This window comes from Trachinotus anak, unplaced genomic scaffold, assembly GCF_046630095.1.
Source record: "Trachinotus anak isolate AG129_WGS33_773 ecotype Australia unplaced genomic scaffold, CSIRO_AGI_Tana_v1 ptg000012l, whole genome shotgun sequence".
Classification (NCBI taxonomy): domain Eukaryota; kingdom Metazoa; phylum Chordata; class Actinopteri; order Carangiformes; family Carangidae; genus Trachinotus; species Trachinotus anak.
In genome coordinates, this window is record NW_027273863.1 from 13,037,117 (window position 1) to 13,055,210 (window position 18,094).

General features: G+C 40.1%; 1 protein-coding gene across 6 annotated transcripts in view; it reads right to left on the reverse strand.

Moving 5' to 3' along the window:
- Positions 1–18,094, reverse strand: part of gpc5c (glypican 5c) — a 99,653-nt gene that overhangs the window by 22,138 nt on the left and 59,421 nt on the right. For all 6 annotated transcript variants that reach the window (XM_071490416.1, XM_071490418.1, XM_071490419.1 and 3 more), the window contains one exon: positions 9,257–9,377. In XM_071490416.1, the coding sequence (XP_071346517.1) occupies positions 9,257–9,377 (121 nt within the window). The remainder of the gene's footprint in view (positions 1–9,256; positions 9,378–18,094) is intronic.

Consider the following 18,094-nt stretch of genomic DNA (forward strand, 5'->3'; position numbering starts at 1 on the left):
ATCTAGATAAGATTTTCAACTGCTCGGGCCAAATAAAACAAAAAGATGGTGACAGAGTGAAATGAAAGACAGACAGACACAAGTAGTAAAAGGAGAAGTAAAAGTAGAGAGTGGAGGTGGGAGAAAAAAAAAAATCTGTCATATTTTGTACCAAGTGTTCAGACAGGAAGACTGAGCCTGTAGTTGTGTAAGCAGGTGAGGGGGCTGAGGGTGGAGGGGTTGGGAAAAAAAAAAAAAACAAGATGCCAGCCTACTTTAGGATTACCTTGAAATTACACTGGCATCCGAAGAGAGATCACTTATTCCCAAAAGTCTTTGAAAAAAATCCCAAATCATGAAATATTTTCTAGTTCTCCTCTCACCCTGCCAACTCATTCTCCCCTCTCTTTCTTTTCAAAGCATTCTTCAGTCAGAGGATGATGGGGCAGGTTTGAGAGCATCAAGGGCTGAATTCCTGCATGTATTTGACTGCATTCTAGTCACACTACAATCTGTACTGCCAGGAGTAACCAATCACCTTCTGAAGACGTCTAAAGGAAAGAAGCTGAAGTGTTCGTGTGTGTGTGTGTGTGTGTGTGTGTGTATGTGTGCAGCTTAACCAGGAGGGAACTGTGGATACACATTCCATTTTTATGTGGAAATAGAAAATCTGATTATGAAATATAAAAATGTGAAATGTGGTCATTAGGGATGGGATATGAATACTGCAGCTATTGCAGTACCGGTGTAAATGTGTGTGTCTGTGCACGCGTCTGTGCGTGTGTAATATGTGGGATAGTGTTGTCAAACTAGAGAACCAGGATCATAAGTCATGAACCTTTTTGCATGCCCACATCGAGACATGTGCTCTTTTTCTTCCCTGACAATTTGAAACAGTATCAGCTCATTGAGGGCAGTGGTGGTAAAACTGCATATGTGGACAGAGAAAAGGAGAAGGAGGAAGGAGGAAAAGCTGGAGGAGACTTAAGGAAAAAGTGACAGTGGTAATCTTTAAAAGTCTGCAGAAGCCCTCTCAACTTTTAAATTAAAATTCTCTCCATTCTCTCACATACTGTAAAGGCTCATAATGCTTTTGTGCAAAAACAAACATCAGCTGAGAGAAAAAAGAAGTGTGTGTGTGTGTGTGTGTGTGTGTGTGTCCATGGTTTCAGAGGAAATGGCTGCAATTCTCTCTACATCTCAGACTGCATGACCAAGAAAAGGCAGCCAAAGGAGGAAAAAAATAAGCATATTTCCAACGTATGAGTGTGACAGGGAGTGAGAGTGAAAGAGAGAAAGTACTCTAGGAAGAGTGACAGGCTGCAAGTAAAAGTAACTGTAGAGAGCTGCAATACTCGGCCATCCAAAGTTGCTGATTCTGGAAGAGATATGATGTATTGTTTGCATGGATTAATTGTGCCTGTTATGGCCAACCAGTTTCCAGACAGTTCTTAATTAATGCAGAGCCTCTGGCTAGCAGAATAAGCAAGTTGTGGACTGGACAGCAATAGTAGCTGTCAGAGTCTGGACTGCACCAAAAGTCTGCATTGCCATTCACAACATGGAAAATGAAGTTGATTCCAAAATGATTTTAAAATCAAAGGCGTACTAACACAGTAAGCCAAGTTCTTTTCTGCTGTTGTCCTTTTCCGTGGTTAAAGATGAAGCCAATAAAAATCCTGTATCCAAAGCTGACAGCCAGATCTTTTGCTTTGTTGACCTTTTATTGTGAAATCTGAATCACACTATGGAAAAAAATGAAGTTCAATTCTCAGATCACTGACCATAAAACTACAGATGCCATCTTTCTGGGCAACATATTAGCTGAAGGAAAAAAAAGAATCTGTTGACATATGCATGGACTCGCTCACTCAGAGACCACATAGACCCCTGCCAAAGCCAGACGGGCCTTGAATATGTTTTGATAAATGATAAAAATGTTTTATATTTCTTTGTCTGGATGTGCATCAATGTACAAACAGTAATAGACAATCATATTGGCAGATGGCGGGTAACTTCTTCTACGCAGTGGTTATCTAAGCTTGTTTGCAATTGCAAAATACTGGTTGGACATAGAACAGGAGAATAGAAAATAATAGAAAAATGGCTGACTATTTGTTTAGGCAGAAATGTTCCTGTTGAAAGATTTGTCTTTAACCAAGGAATGCAGGAAAATTTTGCATCTATGTCCCCAGAGTTGTGAGCCAAAATATTTTTTTTAAGTGGCCACATGGTGGTGTTTTCTGCAACAAAACCAAATCAGTTCATCATCTCTTTATGAAATCAGTATGAAATGTGAAAACAGAAATTAGTCATGCTTTTGGAAATAGATAAGTACATTTCCCAAGAAGTCTGAGTAATGGTAAGAACCTTTTTAAAACAATCACAGAGTCACACACCCCTGAACTGCAAGTTAGCACAAGCTGATTCTGTTGCTAACCGTTAGTGACACTTTATTGGCCATGACCTCAAGTAACCCTCATGAGTCAATCACAACAACACACTGTGGTGTTGGGCTGTCACACCCTGCTCCTGTCAGGCACTGACTGGGAAAGATTGTTTGCGTGAAACTATGCACGTGTGAATGAACTGTGCTTTTTCTCAGCCAGATGATGGAGACGTTGTTCGAAAATGTATGACAGTTTGAGTGACATCAGCAGTTTTCAGAGAGCATGTTCCAGCAGCTACCTCGCTGATGAAAAGCCTGAGAAATGTCAGGATCAACAGACACTGAAGGCTGCTGCTGTGATTCTGGGAAGCAGAAGCCTTTCAGACTTCAAACTGGGCTTCAGAAGCCCTTATAAGGCAGAAGCACAAAAGGTTTGAAGAAGCCCCCTGATATGTTACCACTCCTGGTTACTCACCATGAATTTCCATCATTATGGTCATCATCAGCCCACACATTGCATTGAGTGCAGGTTCTACATCAACTTTTATATGATTCATATGAGACAGAAAAAAAGAAAAAAAGATGGTGTCCTACTTTTTCTTTGACTGCCTATCCATCCAAAAATAGACTGGGTAAAAAAAATCTGATCTCAATTTGTAAAGCAAGAAAGACTATATAACTTTTAAATGTACAAAAACTTAATTATTTCTTGTAAGAAAAAAAAAAAAAGTGATATTCCCAGGAACTGAAATAAATAAATGTATCGATAAATAAACCCACTACTATTACTTTTGGCTTGTTTGCTAAATCCTACTTTTTGTAAAATGGATGGGTACAACCACTTTCCAGATGTGCTGGCTGTTAGATTCTGTCATGAGTGTGTCCCGAAGCATCCAGGTATGAACAAAGGTTCTGGGATGGAAGAAAATTTTCTTTCATTTACCAGCCCCTTTGATCAATTAGGTAATTTATTGGTGCGGTCTCTCATTAGCTTGTTATATTGTTAATATGTAACCTGGCTCATAATCAAAAGAGCTAAGTACCAGACTGTCAGCCTTCAGACTGTATTTGTAACGCTGCTCAACAACAGAGCTGAGCCACATACATTACAACCAGACAACTTTGTGCATTATCAACAGGGCTAAGCTACATATCTGGCAGCCATCAGACTGTATTTATCAGTATGTGAATAATGTGGATCATAACTTTAGTGGTTAAGGAACGATTAACGAATGATTATTTCGGTGCTTATCAGTCTCTTTTTTTGAGCCATGCACTTCATCTGTGGCAATGTGTTTTTCTGCATTGGTTGCATTTGACTTCTTTTTGTTTGGTGTCATCTTCACTGAAGCCAAAAGTATTAAATGAATTAAACAACATGAGAAAGATTAAGTTGGTTCTGGACAGGAAATAGGATGCAGAGATTTGTGAGTTGGGCCTTTGAGTTGGATGGACAGGCTTTGCGTCCAGGCAGCCATATGCACAACTACCGTAGTCATCTGATCAAAAGTTCAACTAAATCTATGGGGAGACTCATGATTCAGACTGTGGATCGTGATTCTACCGTAAAAGATTGTGGTGTGATCTTTCGGCGAGATCACCCACCCCTATCCAACCCTATAATGAAAACCATATCATACCCATTATCCCAAATGGAATCATTTCAATGAACCCCCCCCCCCCCCCCCCCCAAAAAAAAAAAAAAAAAAAAAAAAAAAACATCCATCAATACAATTTACAAAATATGTGAAGCCACAGGGGCCTGTAATCCCTGTTGGAGATAACCTTTGGAACATGGTGTTTTGACTTGGTTTTACAAATGCACACCGTATCAGATTGAAAAAGGGGATTTTCTCAACTATGTGCCAGAAACACAAACAGGTCACATACTGTATTTTCTCAACATGACAAGAATTGCCGTCTTCATACAGCTGCAACCCATGAGGAAAGTGAATATGACCCAATGTGGAAAAACATTCACAGTTCACTGGATTTTTATGAGCTTTTCATCTAATTGTGATGGTAAAAAATGTTATGCTTAAAGTAGAGTCTGGGTTCATGAAGGTTGGTTGCCAAACTACAGAGAGCCCTGTGCTGTGAGACTTGTTGCTGTAATGTTGCCACAGCAGCAGCAGCAAAGAGCAGCAGAGCTCCTGTGAAGGCCAGCTCCATCATCTTCTTCAAGTGGAAAGAATCTGTCCCCTCCCTGTGACAGGCTGCCAGCTCAGCCCGAGTGCTTTCTTCATCCCTGGACTCCACTAACTCTTTAAAGCTCAAACCCGCTCTGACTGCTGCAGGCACTGCTAAAACCTAAGAGAGACATATACTGTGAAGGCAAACTGAAGTCACAAAACCAACTGTGAGTTACACATACAACTAAACCTATATGTTACCGAGAAAACATATTTTATTAAGTTTATTTCTAGTCTTCTAAATGCAGTCTACAAACTCTCCTCACAAACTAGAGCACACAGTAACTCTGAGTCCCTACATTGGCTCCACAGTGGGGATGTGCAGAGGGTGTGTGAAACATAAGTAAGCTTTCTGTGATGTGGTACCTGACCGGGCCACAGGCCAAACTAGACAGCAGAGCAGCAGACACTTACAACTGGCCTCTCTGTACTGGAGTTTTATGTTAGGGACTTCACAACTCCCTGTCCACCACTGCTCTCACCATGTCTAATGATGCTGTCCGTGTGTGTGTGTGTGTGTGTGTGTGTGTGTGTGTGTGTGTGTGTGTGTGTGTGGTGTCTGTGTATGTGATTCTGGGAGAAAAATAAAGACAGAGTTAAAGCGATAAAGCGTGAGAGTGAGCATCTGGGTGTTTTGTCGCTACACTACATGTTACTACTGACTTTGCATTTACTGAAGTGCACACTGACAAACTGACAAATGATCTGGCCTTAACACTCACATGGAAACAGATAGACCATTGTGAAAAGATCCCCACCCAAAAACAGCTGGACTGATGGCCGGGAATCAAAAATCCACTTTGAAACATTTATTGTCCACATTCGCAATATTTACAGGCAGAGAGAAACAGAGCAAGACAGAGATACACAGGTCTATTCACTTAATGGACCATTTTATAGGAGGTCAAGAGATTAAGTTTGTTCTGTGTGTGTTTGTGTGTTTTTTCAAGCTTTTACAAATTTAATTTAACTGGATATACTTTGCTATGAATGTATGATTCCTCTCTCACCCTGCAAACCTGTCTGTCACAGGTTGTATATGTGTGTTGGAATCAAACGTACGCTCTGCTGTGTGCACGTGCAAGCTAGTGCGAGTGTGCGCACATGCACGCACACGCACACACACACACACACACACACATTCATACTCATACATTTTGTATGCAGAGCTCTGAGTGCTTTAAGTGGAGAATGCCATGGGTAGATGAGGGGTCAGAGTCTGTGATACATCAGCAGCAGTTTCCCAAATCCTCTTAGTGCCACAGTGCTGTGGGCCTAACTACTCTCCAGTAGGTAAAAATACACACGTCTCAACCTTACTAATCCCGGAAATGGAGGAATGGAGGTTATTTAAATCTGGAGAAGCTCAGATTAAGGATTCATTAAAAAATACCTGCAATACCTTTTAAGTAAAAAAAGAGAATATACATGAATTTTAAAATGAGTCCACTGTGTATTTTTTAGTTAGTTATTTTTTAGTTTTTTTCACTGAAAATAACAAGCCAGACTATCTGTGAGGATGAAAGAAGATAAACACACAGAGATGCCTAATTGTACTTCTAACAATGACACAAAATTCAAACTTAACCCAGAAGGGTCCTTTGAAGTAGTGAAGACTGATATAAATGATTTCACTTCTCAAAAATGTTCTCACTTTGGATGTTGGAGACTCAAAGTTTTTTTTGCAAAGACCTAAGTACAGGAACACACAGACACAAAGAACCAAAATTAACCACTGTACAGACATTAATTTGATTGTGCTGTATCCAGTCATGTGGGAGCCGTCTCAGCACAAGATCAACAATGTTGCTTTCTGTTAAGCTTTTTTTTACTATGAAGGTCATTTTTTCTTTTGTTTTTTTTTATACTCTTTGTGGGGCTGCCAGACTGTGAAAAATTCCCACTGTTTATTAACAACAGATTCAGTCATTGAAATGAATATAATTATTTAAAGACATTATCAGAAATATTTCAGCAGGAGTGCACAAGTGTCAATGCCAAGCACTTTGCTGTTCCAGAGATTTTAAGGTAGCTACTCCGCTCATGCATCCACACCAGGATCCACACAGTGACCGCTCATTATGCATCAGTCAGTCCAGTTGGGCTTGTAGTGCACTGATTACACCTTACAACATGCAGACTCCATAGCATCTGAGAGATGACAGTCATCTCATTTCAGGTTATATTGCTGAGTCCACAGTCATCAATTTGTCAATACAGACTGCACAAACAAATCAAAATTGTATGGATTAACGGTGCTTTATATCTGAAAACAACTCCCTCCTGATTGAACTGCAATTAACTTTACAGCCTAAAAGGCAGCAAGGGTGTCCTGTAAGGTTTGTGATTTGGAAAGGGATCCAGATGGGCTTGCCAAAATCAATCTGCAAATAAATTTATTTTGTGAGCTGACTTGCCCACCTGGAAGATTCTTATATAATGGCCCTGTCTCCAAACATATGTTGAGGGCTCTGTTAAAGAGAGATAAAGAGAGCCTGGGACAAGTGATGACCTTGTTTGCTCTATTTGGCTTGTGGCTTGCATTAAGGCTTTTTTTTTTTTTTTTTTTTTTTTAAATGATGTGATTTCATTTCATCTTAATAATGTTTAAAGACCAATTATCTTAACTGCAGACAATGACAAAAGGGAGAGAAAATGACATTTTATTTTAACAACTGGTGAGTTGTAAGCTGATTAGTAAATGAGAAGCTCAAGTTAATTTTACCAAGAAACCTAGATTGGTAAACTCCCTAATTTGAACGGCACCTTGAAATTTCCTCTCATAGTTCCCTCAGAGTTGAGGTGTCAGACTTTCAGCAGGGAGGTGGGAGGAAATTTGGTGATTTGCTGCTATAAGAAAATTAGGGAGTGTGCCTTTAAGCCTGTCCAAGGCTGTTTGAGCATGAAATGGTATTAGCCTATTACGATGGCTGGCAGAGGATCTAATTTTGAACAAAAACCACTTTGATCTATATGAATCGGTTTGGATAGTACCCAGGGTTAGTGGCAGTCACAGGTGAGTGTCAAAAGTTTAAGTGTTTGAATTCAGAAGTGAAGAAGTTTTTATGTCTGATGTTTCACAGTGTAATGTATAATTATGGCAACTATGTAAAACTGTCTGTGCACGTGCAGGTGTTGGCACATGTGATAAAATGTACTTCCACACTTGTTGATGTTTGACTCTTGTGGATGTACCTCAGAAAGTTGGTAACGTTAGGCCGTTTAACACTCTGATTCTTTTCTCTTATCTGGCACAGCCACAAAGCTCAGCCACGCTCTGCCACCTGGTCTAGATTGAAGGTAGGCGTTTCAACCCTGTAAATGTCAACAAGACACTCGCTCAACTCTGCATAGTTACCATGACAACAGGGTACTTGACAGCCACCATGCATAATTGGATGTTGTGGTCTGACAGAAATGATCTTGAGCTGTCAGCGGCAGACAGGTTCGCTGACACAGGCTGGCTGAGACGTATATGTGAGATACATGGTACACGTGAATGGCCAGGCAAAAAAAAAAAAAAAATGTATGGAGAGAGAGAGAGAGAGAGAAGAAAAAAGGAGATGCAGTTAAGATGATGTTTGCAAGTGAGGATAAAGAACTGTCATGATATAGAGCGGAATAAAAGCCGAAACAAAGATGTGTTAAAAGAGAGAAAGACAAAGACAAAGAAGAATAAGGGCAGGCAGGAGTAAGTCTTTTAGATGTATTAGAAGCATCAGAAATCAAATAGGTACAAAAAGGGTCAAAACTGGAGAATGAAAGAGGGATTTAGAGATAGAAAGTGAGAGATGGCTGCTGTACTGTCTGTGGGCATAATTTTCAGGGCAACAAAAGGGCAGGCAGGCAGAGGGGAACCGAATCCTGCTCCGTTTGTCTCCTCAAATGGCCTCTAGGGACTGTGTGAAATGGCCCTTTTCTTCTCGGTCCTTTTCAGCCCTAAACCCCATCTACATGACAAACAGTGTCACTTTGAAGCTGCTTGTGTCATCTCGGCCTATCTGTCACTCATTCCTGACCTTTTGCTCCCGCCTCTCATCTTTCTTTTTTTTTTTTTTCCACAGTAATTCACTTTTTTGTCAATGTCTCCTTTTCACCTTCTGTCCTTTTCATTTATCTTTGATATCTGCCTCTGCACCAAACAAGACTTTGGGTCTGAAGAAAACAGTAAGGACATTTCAGCAGTTCTTCTGACTATGTGTTATATTGTTCGAGGAGTACTAATTAGACAAAAGCCCCATAATTTAAGGTTTTAGTGTTGTTGTTGTTACATAATAGTTCAGTTCATTGTAACTTCTGACCTGTTTCAGTGCAATGACATTTTAATACTGGGAAAAAAATATTCTTAAGCAACTATAGATAAGAAACATCAAACATCATTTAACCCTGAAATCTGTATTCACTTGAGTTTTTTTTTTGACTGATTCTTGTTTTCTGTTCTAAACAAAGCAACCATTAACAATCAGTCAGCTAAACAATGAGGTCAGTCAACAACTTTATGCCTCCTTGTTTTGACGTGTTCAGTAACTGTAGTAACCACTTTGCCACTCAGTGATATTAGATATTAGATGTGACATATGGAAGAACAGAGAAAAAATTAAATGGCGCCCACTGCTGAGACAGACAAATATGCATAAGTATGTGTACAAATGTATACGTGTGTAATGATGATCATGCCAAGCAAAGGTCATCCTACCTGGATGAAGCGATCCAACCTGTCCTTGACCTCAGCCATCGTAGGGTCTGCACCGCGAACTCTGACCTCTGGGTTTTGCTTCTGGGCGTGCAGACCATTTCCTACAACTCTGCCAGAGTAGCTGTGAGAAAAAGAGAGAGTCAGATACATGGCGTCAAATAGAAGACGATGTCCACTTAAGTGCAGAAAGACAGAAAAGAAGTGTTTGCTTGAGACAACAGGAGCCATATTCAGATGTGACTCTGCTTTATTCTAGTAATACTGTAGGTATTTGTTATTGTGAGATGGTTTATTGTTGATCTTTTCTTGTTATATGCAACCATGTGTAATTATATTTCATTAAAGACCACAATGGAAATAAGTGTTGGCCCTCGCTGTGTTATGCTTGAGAAATAAACTGAGATGTAATTTCGTCTTCTCTGTCAAATTAACTAAACTAAACTAAACTAAAACCCAAACAGAAGAGTACAATGTTTAGTGCACCACTGTCTTTATTTAGAAATCTGCCAGCTGCACCATAGCACTTCTTCAACATGAAATAAAAACCATTAGTGCCTCATCTGTCAAAGATGAAACCCAGAGCATGTTGCACAAATACATTAAAAACTCCAACACTGCAATATGTCTTGTGTCAACAATGACTCAAATGAATGAAATATGGTCAAAAATCATTGGATGCTGCTATTATGGTCTTCTGTAAAAGAAAATATGTTCAGTGAAAATATGACTGGGCACAACGTTGTAAAAATGAAACTGAGACACATGGTGAGCTGGACCCTTTAATCCCTGGCATGCTCTTTGGGCCTGGCAGGGATTATAGCTGTTGATTCTGTCAGAGCTGTTGTTGAGCTGATGTCAGGGAGGTTAACATTTCTAGCAGCATGCCTGATTTAGAAGGGAAGTGTTCTAACTGTTTAAAATTAAGAAATAGAGGTTGTATTGGCTGAAATAAATAATACCTATCATGACTCAGCACACTGCAGCTAAGCATCTAACAGGGATTTATTGAAGATTTTGCAGTTTTAATGGCAAGAATGTTTGAACCATGAACTGGACTACATTATTATTCATTTTTTTAAGCAGGCCTTTAATGATAGATTACAAGCAGCTGTACTTTAGCTTTATTTATTTAGCACTCAGCAACATGTACTGTGTATTATTTCTTCATACGATTCTCTCTGTTAAAGGTCACTGACAAAGTACCACCATTTATCAACTGTAGCTAATAAAACATACTGACTAGTGGGTAACTAGAAATTAGTCATTACACTGAACCTAATTAACCCAATTCATTATATACTAATGACTAATTGACCAGCTCCTAATTTGTTTACAACCTACAAGCAAATTCACTAATTATAGTGACCAGTATGGTTACAATGACAACTCATAACTGGTGATTAGTTTCTACAAAAGAGAAGCTCAAACACTATATCCTCAGAAGACACACATTAACTCTGCCTTACTGAGAAAGTACCTGTGCTTTGAAATCCATTAATATTAGAGACAGACTGTTAATGTTAATGCTGTCAACTCTCTATTTCCCACACTTATTATGCACATACATACTTAGTCATCAGCCCCCCAGATATCCAGTCTCCTCAGCCTGTTCCTGAACTTAAACACTACAACTTGCAAACTTAGGAAACTTAAATCGGCTTCTTGCATTAGTGATATTACTCTGCTGATCATGGACCGTCCTCCTCCCACAGTGCTTTGCAAGCAGCTTATTATGACCCATCCTTAAGTTTTATTGTAAGGCCACCTCGAACGGCTGTATAGATTCTGATGGGACCGAAGGAGGTAGTTAGGTGGCGTGGCATCTAGAGCGACAAAGTCCATGTTACGAGGCAACGAAACATTATTTATTACTATATTACCCAAACCACAATCTTTTCTTAAATCTAACCAAACAGTGTTCATTGCACAACCCTTAACCACAAGTTTATTATAGTAACCATGGCGACGAAGGTCTGGCACTCCTAATGCTCTTACCTACATAGGTGGAGCTTAGATATGTATATTCATTGTTAAACTGACAGCTTTATTTTATATATATATATATATATATATATATATATACATACAATTTTATTTTATCTTTTTATTTTTTTTATTTTTATTTTTCTACAGCCATTATATTGTTATCCAAATCAATTTGAGAATTATATGTGGAGGGTAATCTTCTATGCGTGGGGGGGACTTTAACAGTGCTGGAGAGAAATGACATCTACAGGCATTAAATCAATTGATGCTTCCACAGGCAGCGCAGGGCTGATGAAGTGATTATGGGCTGTGTAAGCGAGTGTGTTTATATGGATGTGTTGGATGGGTATATGTGCGTGGATTTGTGTGTGGTTGTGCATGCACACACCTGCATGTATTCATGTGGTTATGAGTGGAGGCAATCATAAAAGTGCTGAACCTGAGAATCTCTGTGATCTAAGCAATGTCTTGATAAGGTCTGTGCCCCTTCAGCTTGCTGAAACAGCGCTTTACACATCGGGCCCATAAAAATGCAAAAATTTCTCACTTAACCCTCTGCTGCTACACATTACTTTACATCTCCTTCTTGTTTATTTCCTCTCTCTCCTTCCATTGCTTGTTTCGCTTGACTGTATTTACAAAGTAGACCCCCACCCCCAAACAGACAGACAGACAGACACACACACACACACAAACCACTGTCTGCTTTGACAACAATTGAACACTTAATCGCTGGGGGCTCTGATTCCTCTCTTGTCAAGATGGAAACAATCAATAGCTTTTGGACTTTTAACTTCCCCCCTCTGACATAAATGATTAATTGAAGAATCAAACAGCTCCCTAAGCAGTGGTTGAAAGTGGGGGCCAGTGTGTTAGGGAGCGTATGCGTGTCTGTCTTCAGACTTGACTTGGGATAACAGTGTTGGAGTGGAAATGAGCTCATCAGATGGGATGCTAATGAAAGGGTGAGTTTGGCAGCCTGTTAGGCCTGGAACACTTCATTGCGGGGTAAGTTTAATATGACGTAGGGGGGTGTGACAACTGACACAGCAGGACATCCCAGAGATGATTACCTGACAGACAGACAATTTAATGCTGCACATATCTGGCCATATTTGGAGCAGACATCAGATGTTCTGATAATTTTCCTGCTAATGCAGAAAAGTAAAAGACTGCGGCACCAAAATGATATCACTCTCTTGTGTGGCTAATAAATGAATAGTTCTCCTCTGGTGGTCTCAAACGTTCAACCTCAACAAACATTCGAAATGACTACCTACACATGTATGGCTTCTGACTCATGGCTCTATGACTATTTTCTACTGAACTGACTCATTCCCCTGTGAATGGCCAATTGATGCACTCTCCTAAAGGCAGCTTTGTCTGCTTCGTCTTTCCCTCTGCCTAGAGCACAGACTAGAAGTGACCTCCACTCCCTGATGCTGACCCTGAACTGAACTGTCTTGATCTTTTGAAGGCCTGCAGGAACGCTTGTGGGCTGCAAGGCAGAAAACAGATATTCAATATTCATCTTCCAAGGTGTACGGGGAGACAACAGAAGGAATATGTGCATCCAGGGTGCATGCTAAAACATGCCGGGAACATTTTGGTGTGTATGCTGCAAATAAAGCTACGCTATAGCATTAATAACCACATTTCAAGGATGTGTAAACATTTGATGCAGGGTTTAAAGAAGGTTAGCTACTGTCAGAGAGAGGGCGCATGTTGCAGAGTGGCCCCAGGTAAAGTAGATTCTGACTGTCTTTCATCTGTGCTCACTTCTTGACTGATCTTAGTTGAGCCCACAGCACACCAGGGATTCAATTCTGTCTCTCTCTTTTTAAAAACACGTATGGATGATCTTTCCCCATAAATGTCTTTTTGTTTAGTGAAATTCATCAGTTCAGCACACTGTTCTCTCTTATGGCTTGTGACATTTCACTTTAAAACAGACATACTACAAGAAACAGCTAGATACTAGACAGATTCCTTCTTATTCCACTAAAACTTCTCAGCAGAGCTTATTTTGAACCTCCAAACATACACTTACGAGATGACCCATAGACACTATGAAATAAACATAAAGCAGATTCAGTAGTTTCGTTGGACTGTAATTTGTCTAATTGCTTAATTGCGCTGGTTCTGCAAACTCTCTGCAGAGATATTGCAGAGGTATCTGCCAGTGAGATAAATGGTTGTACATAATCTCTGAGATGATTAAAGGCAGTTTTGTTGATATTTCTGATGCGCTTCAAAATCCACTGCAGGATTGTAGGATAGCACATCAAGGCTACATGGTGTGCTTGACATTTTGTGCCAGGAATTTTAAATGAATACACAATGTATCTGGATCTTTGCTTCAAGTGGAATCAATAAATCATATTGTAATAGCACAAAAGCAGGACATTTTGTGATATCTGCAAGTTTAAGAGATCAATGAGGAATGTATCAATAGGATAATACTGATTAATATCAACATATACAGAACAATTGGGTGTCATTTCTGAAACTATGAAAATCAGTCTTGTGGACACAAATATTATTTCCCACTGGCAGCATTTAAAGACTGAACTTTATAGCTCCACATGTTACACTAACATTATAAGGACAACAAACAGTACTATCTCCCTCACAGGTAAGTCATAAACCAATGTAAAATGATGCTTGAGAGGTAAACACACTTCTGTTGCCCAGCAGGATGAATAAAACATCCGTTAGAGGGAAGCACTCAAACTGAAAACTGTCCTTCACCAAAAGTCAAGACTCATTTTGAGGAAAAGTCTTTGACAACACAGAAGGTGAGGAAAAACCTGAATGTTGTGCATTTATGTGTGTCTGTCAGCAAACAGTTGAAAAATGTTGATCTTTGCATTGTGACTACTAACTACTACCCACTGTCAATATCAGCCATGATGAATTTTCTGTCATCATGCTTCCTTCAAATGTACCTCATTACAAATTCTATTTTCTGTGTGCGTTTCCCTTTTAAAGATGCAATCTTCAGAAAATACACAACATCACTGACTGATATATGCCTCTTTGATTAACTGATCTAAAGCTTCCTCTCCTATTCTAAATATTAGAGGTGATAATGTTTCAGTTTGCATCGTTGGCGGTCACATTTCCACGTGGAAATTGATTTGGATGAATGGTTCCTCTGAAAGAAACATCAGGCTGAATCAGAGCAAAGTGGGGAGGGCAAAAGTGTCAGTGATTAATGACTGAGAGGAGATGAGGTCGTTTTCATGTTGGAGTGTGTGTATTTTTGTGGCTGTGGGTGGTACAATTTTAGCTGAGGAGGGCATTGGATTAGCGCTGGTGGTGCTGCTGTCAGGGTAAACAGCAAATTGTCGGATCATCATGATTAATAAAGGCTCTCCCCACCCTCGCACCTGTTGTGGGTGCACAACATTGAACATGAACATGTGCTGAGTTACTCACACACTGAAGGCCTATGATTACTACACAATGGTCCAGAGCAGCTGTAGTTTCTGAAGATGTCATCCTTGAGGCTTGGTAACTTTTTGTGACATTTCTCTTTGGTGAAATTGTGCAATTTTTAGTCACTTTTGTGGTGTATTTGCTGCAAAGCCCTCCAAGCTCTACACTAGGCCAATGCTATCGAAGATAACTTCACATTCAAGTAATGTCAACACTGCACTTTTGATTTCTGTTCCACCATTGTGGCAATAACCACACACAATCCATTTTTACTGCAGTGGAGACTGTGCACCAGTTAAGGACTCTTGATTGTAAAGGAGTTAAAATTCTTGCTCTGCAGCTTTTTCACCACACACACACACACACACACACACACACACACGCACAATATGATTGTGTGTATATGAAACACTTTGTTCAATATGAACTTGCTTTTGAAGTCAAGGAGAAAGCAGCTGCCATACAGTTTTAAAATAGATCACTCTTGATTCAGTGGAATGAATGCCATTGGCCAATTTAAAATAAATAGATAATATTATATATTCAGTCATAAAACAAACATATATTCACATATTTGGTACCAGAAGAAGAGCTTGACAAGGGAAAGAGTGTACACTACACAGAATTAAAGACAACATCAACAGCAGCAATAGAGTCCAGTCTGCAGAGATACACTAATATTGTTTTGTACCCAGAGGGATAAAGAAACCAATATTTTCAGACATGCTTTTTAAAGCTAAGACCGTGATACAGTTTTATCGTAAGTAAGATAAGTCTGCATAAGATGAATGTATATACTGCTCATCATAACACCAAGCCCATAACATCGTAAAATACAGCATCAGAGCTCTCTCTTCCTGCCCGTAGGAACAGCAGGACCTGAAGTCACAATCGAGGCCAGTAGTGAAAGCAAGGGAGGGGCTGAGTAGATGTTTGTAGCCAGCTAACTTTACAAGCAGGGCTTGGACATGTTGAAATACTCTGAGCAGGAGGTTTTGTTCTGAAAGGCCAGACTGTTCTCACACACACTGTGAGCTTAGCAGTCATTCACTGCGCTAACACTAAGCACATGAACAGGCAACTGGTCAAGAGCCACTTTGCAAGCTTTTAATCAACATGACATGTTGTATGTGCACATGCTGTCAGTTGGACAGTAAACACGAACGTGTGCAAACACATACACATGTTTCGTAAGGCTGTACCCTGAAATGTATTGTGAGCATACACACACAGCACATTCAGACCTACCACAAACCCAGGGAAAATACATAAATATCTCAAACATGGAGCTATATACAAAATTAAGCACTGGCAAAATCGTTGGCTGCTCTTATAGAAGATGTCCAAACTCCTGGCAGTATGTCATGTAGCAAAGAAAACTTTATTAGAGCGGAGATACTCAGATCATAAAATGTGCAAGAAGAAACAAACAAGGAAACAGCAGGGAAATCAGGAAAGGTTATCTACGGGGCAGGCAAGTTCAAACAGTGAGCTTTTCTATCTGTGCCCTCTCTCTCTCTCATTCACCCCCCCAACCAGGCCTTTTATTTTGTGTTTTAAATGATCTCCCCAGTCCATCAAGAGTCATCAGTTCAAGTCATATTTCTTCTTCTTCTTAATTTCTCTGCCCACTACCACAAACTCCCATTAAATCATGCTTCCCCTCTCTCTCTCTCTGTCTCTCTCTGTTCTTTTTTGCTTTCTTTTGTAACCCAGCTGGTAACCACATGAACACCCTGAACGCCACCAGTAGCTGCAGTCGCTTGGAAGTCTCAGCAGTACATGGGGCATGCAGTTACATGGCTTCGTTTTACTCTTAGTCTATTCCCAACAGATATGTGTTTTTCCTCTCCTTATCTGCCTCCGCCTGTCTTCTGACCTCACCTACTCCTTGTTCCACCTGGCAGCTTGGGGATTTGGAAACGTAACAGTTCTATAGCCAGTCTTGTCCCAGCAAGACACCATCCTAATGGATGTTCAGAAACACTAGGACACTGTGGATAACGAGGCAGACTTTTAGAAAAGTTTTCCCATGCTTAACCACTAGAAAAACTCAAAATAGGCTCAAATTTACTGCAACTGTTCTGTTTCATTAAATATTTGATTCCTGGTTTCCATTGCGGAAAGACTGTAGTTCCGAGCAATGAGACCAAATTTTGTGAAGCTCCCCGTTAATTTCTTTAAGAGCTGAGTCAAGGGGGCCATGTGATTTTGTAGACCTGGCTGGTAGCCCAGTGGACCCTCTGTCATGCTTCTTTTCAGTCTGGAAAGCTTCTGTATTGAGTGATGAGACACCGATGTAGGCAGAGTCAGCCAGGGTCAGAAAAATAAAGAGCAGCACAGGCACAGGCACATGTTAGAAACGCCAAACAAGATCAACAACACAGTCAGCTGCTGAACTCAGCAAACTCATTTCTCTTGTTTTGAAGTTAGTTGGACGCTGTTTCGGTGATTTCATACTGACTAGCTGCTCCCCGTGTCCGCATGACTAATCATGAGATGTTGTGGAACTCTTTAAACTCCTTAAACTTGTTTTGCCTTCATAATCATCCATCGTTAGTTCATGAAACTGTGCTGTTTAGTTGGGAATGTTAATGTCACCAGTGAAAATGAATTCCCTGGCTTTTACTTGAACTGACAGTGTGGTATGTTGCCTTTTTGACCTATGACCCATTGAAATGATGCAATGTCTTCTTGCGACCTAGCACCACAGGTTACATACTGTATGTCTGCCTGCTGCAATCAGTGATTTTTCCTTCTAGTCATTTTTTGAAAGCATTTTTTAAGGGCAACTCAAACAGTATTTCACAAAAAGAGCAGAAACAAAAATAAAGCTTATTTTGTGTAGCAGTTGTTTTCTACTCTCTTATACTGTTAATCCTCTTGTGACCTCTTTGGGGGCTCCGGCCCCTTAGGTTAAGAATCACTGACCTAGAGTAATTGCAGGAAGTCCACAAGAAATGTCCTTCAATGAAGGGGATACAGACTCAAACATAAACAGTCCACCAGCTATTTCTAACTCCACATACTCTAACTGCAGGGTTATGTCATTTCAGTCAAGATGAAACATTTCTGTCCAATACGTTAACATTAATGAAGCTGTACAGTTTTTGTCTTGGACTTCACCTGAGGCATGACACCTGTGCTAAGCTAGCGGTATATCTGTCTTTGCTGCACTGTGGACCAGTGAAATATGGCTGTTTATGGCTGTGCGGTTTGGTTGGAATTACACACCACTATGTTGGTCTCAACTGCTTTGCCACTTCTTAAGAGGTCCCAAGGCGATTTTACCAAGACCAGGCTCGTTTATTGAGTGGTTGCTCTGTAACAGCTATATGGTTGAAGGTCCAATGGCTCATATTACTCATGGCTATTATGCACTGAAAGCCTGTCCTCTGCAGTGCAATAAAA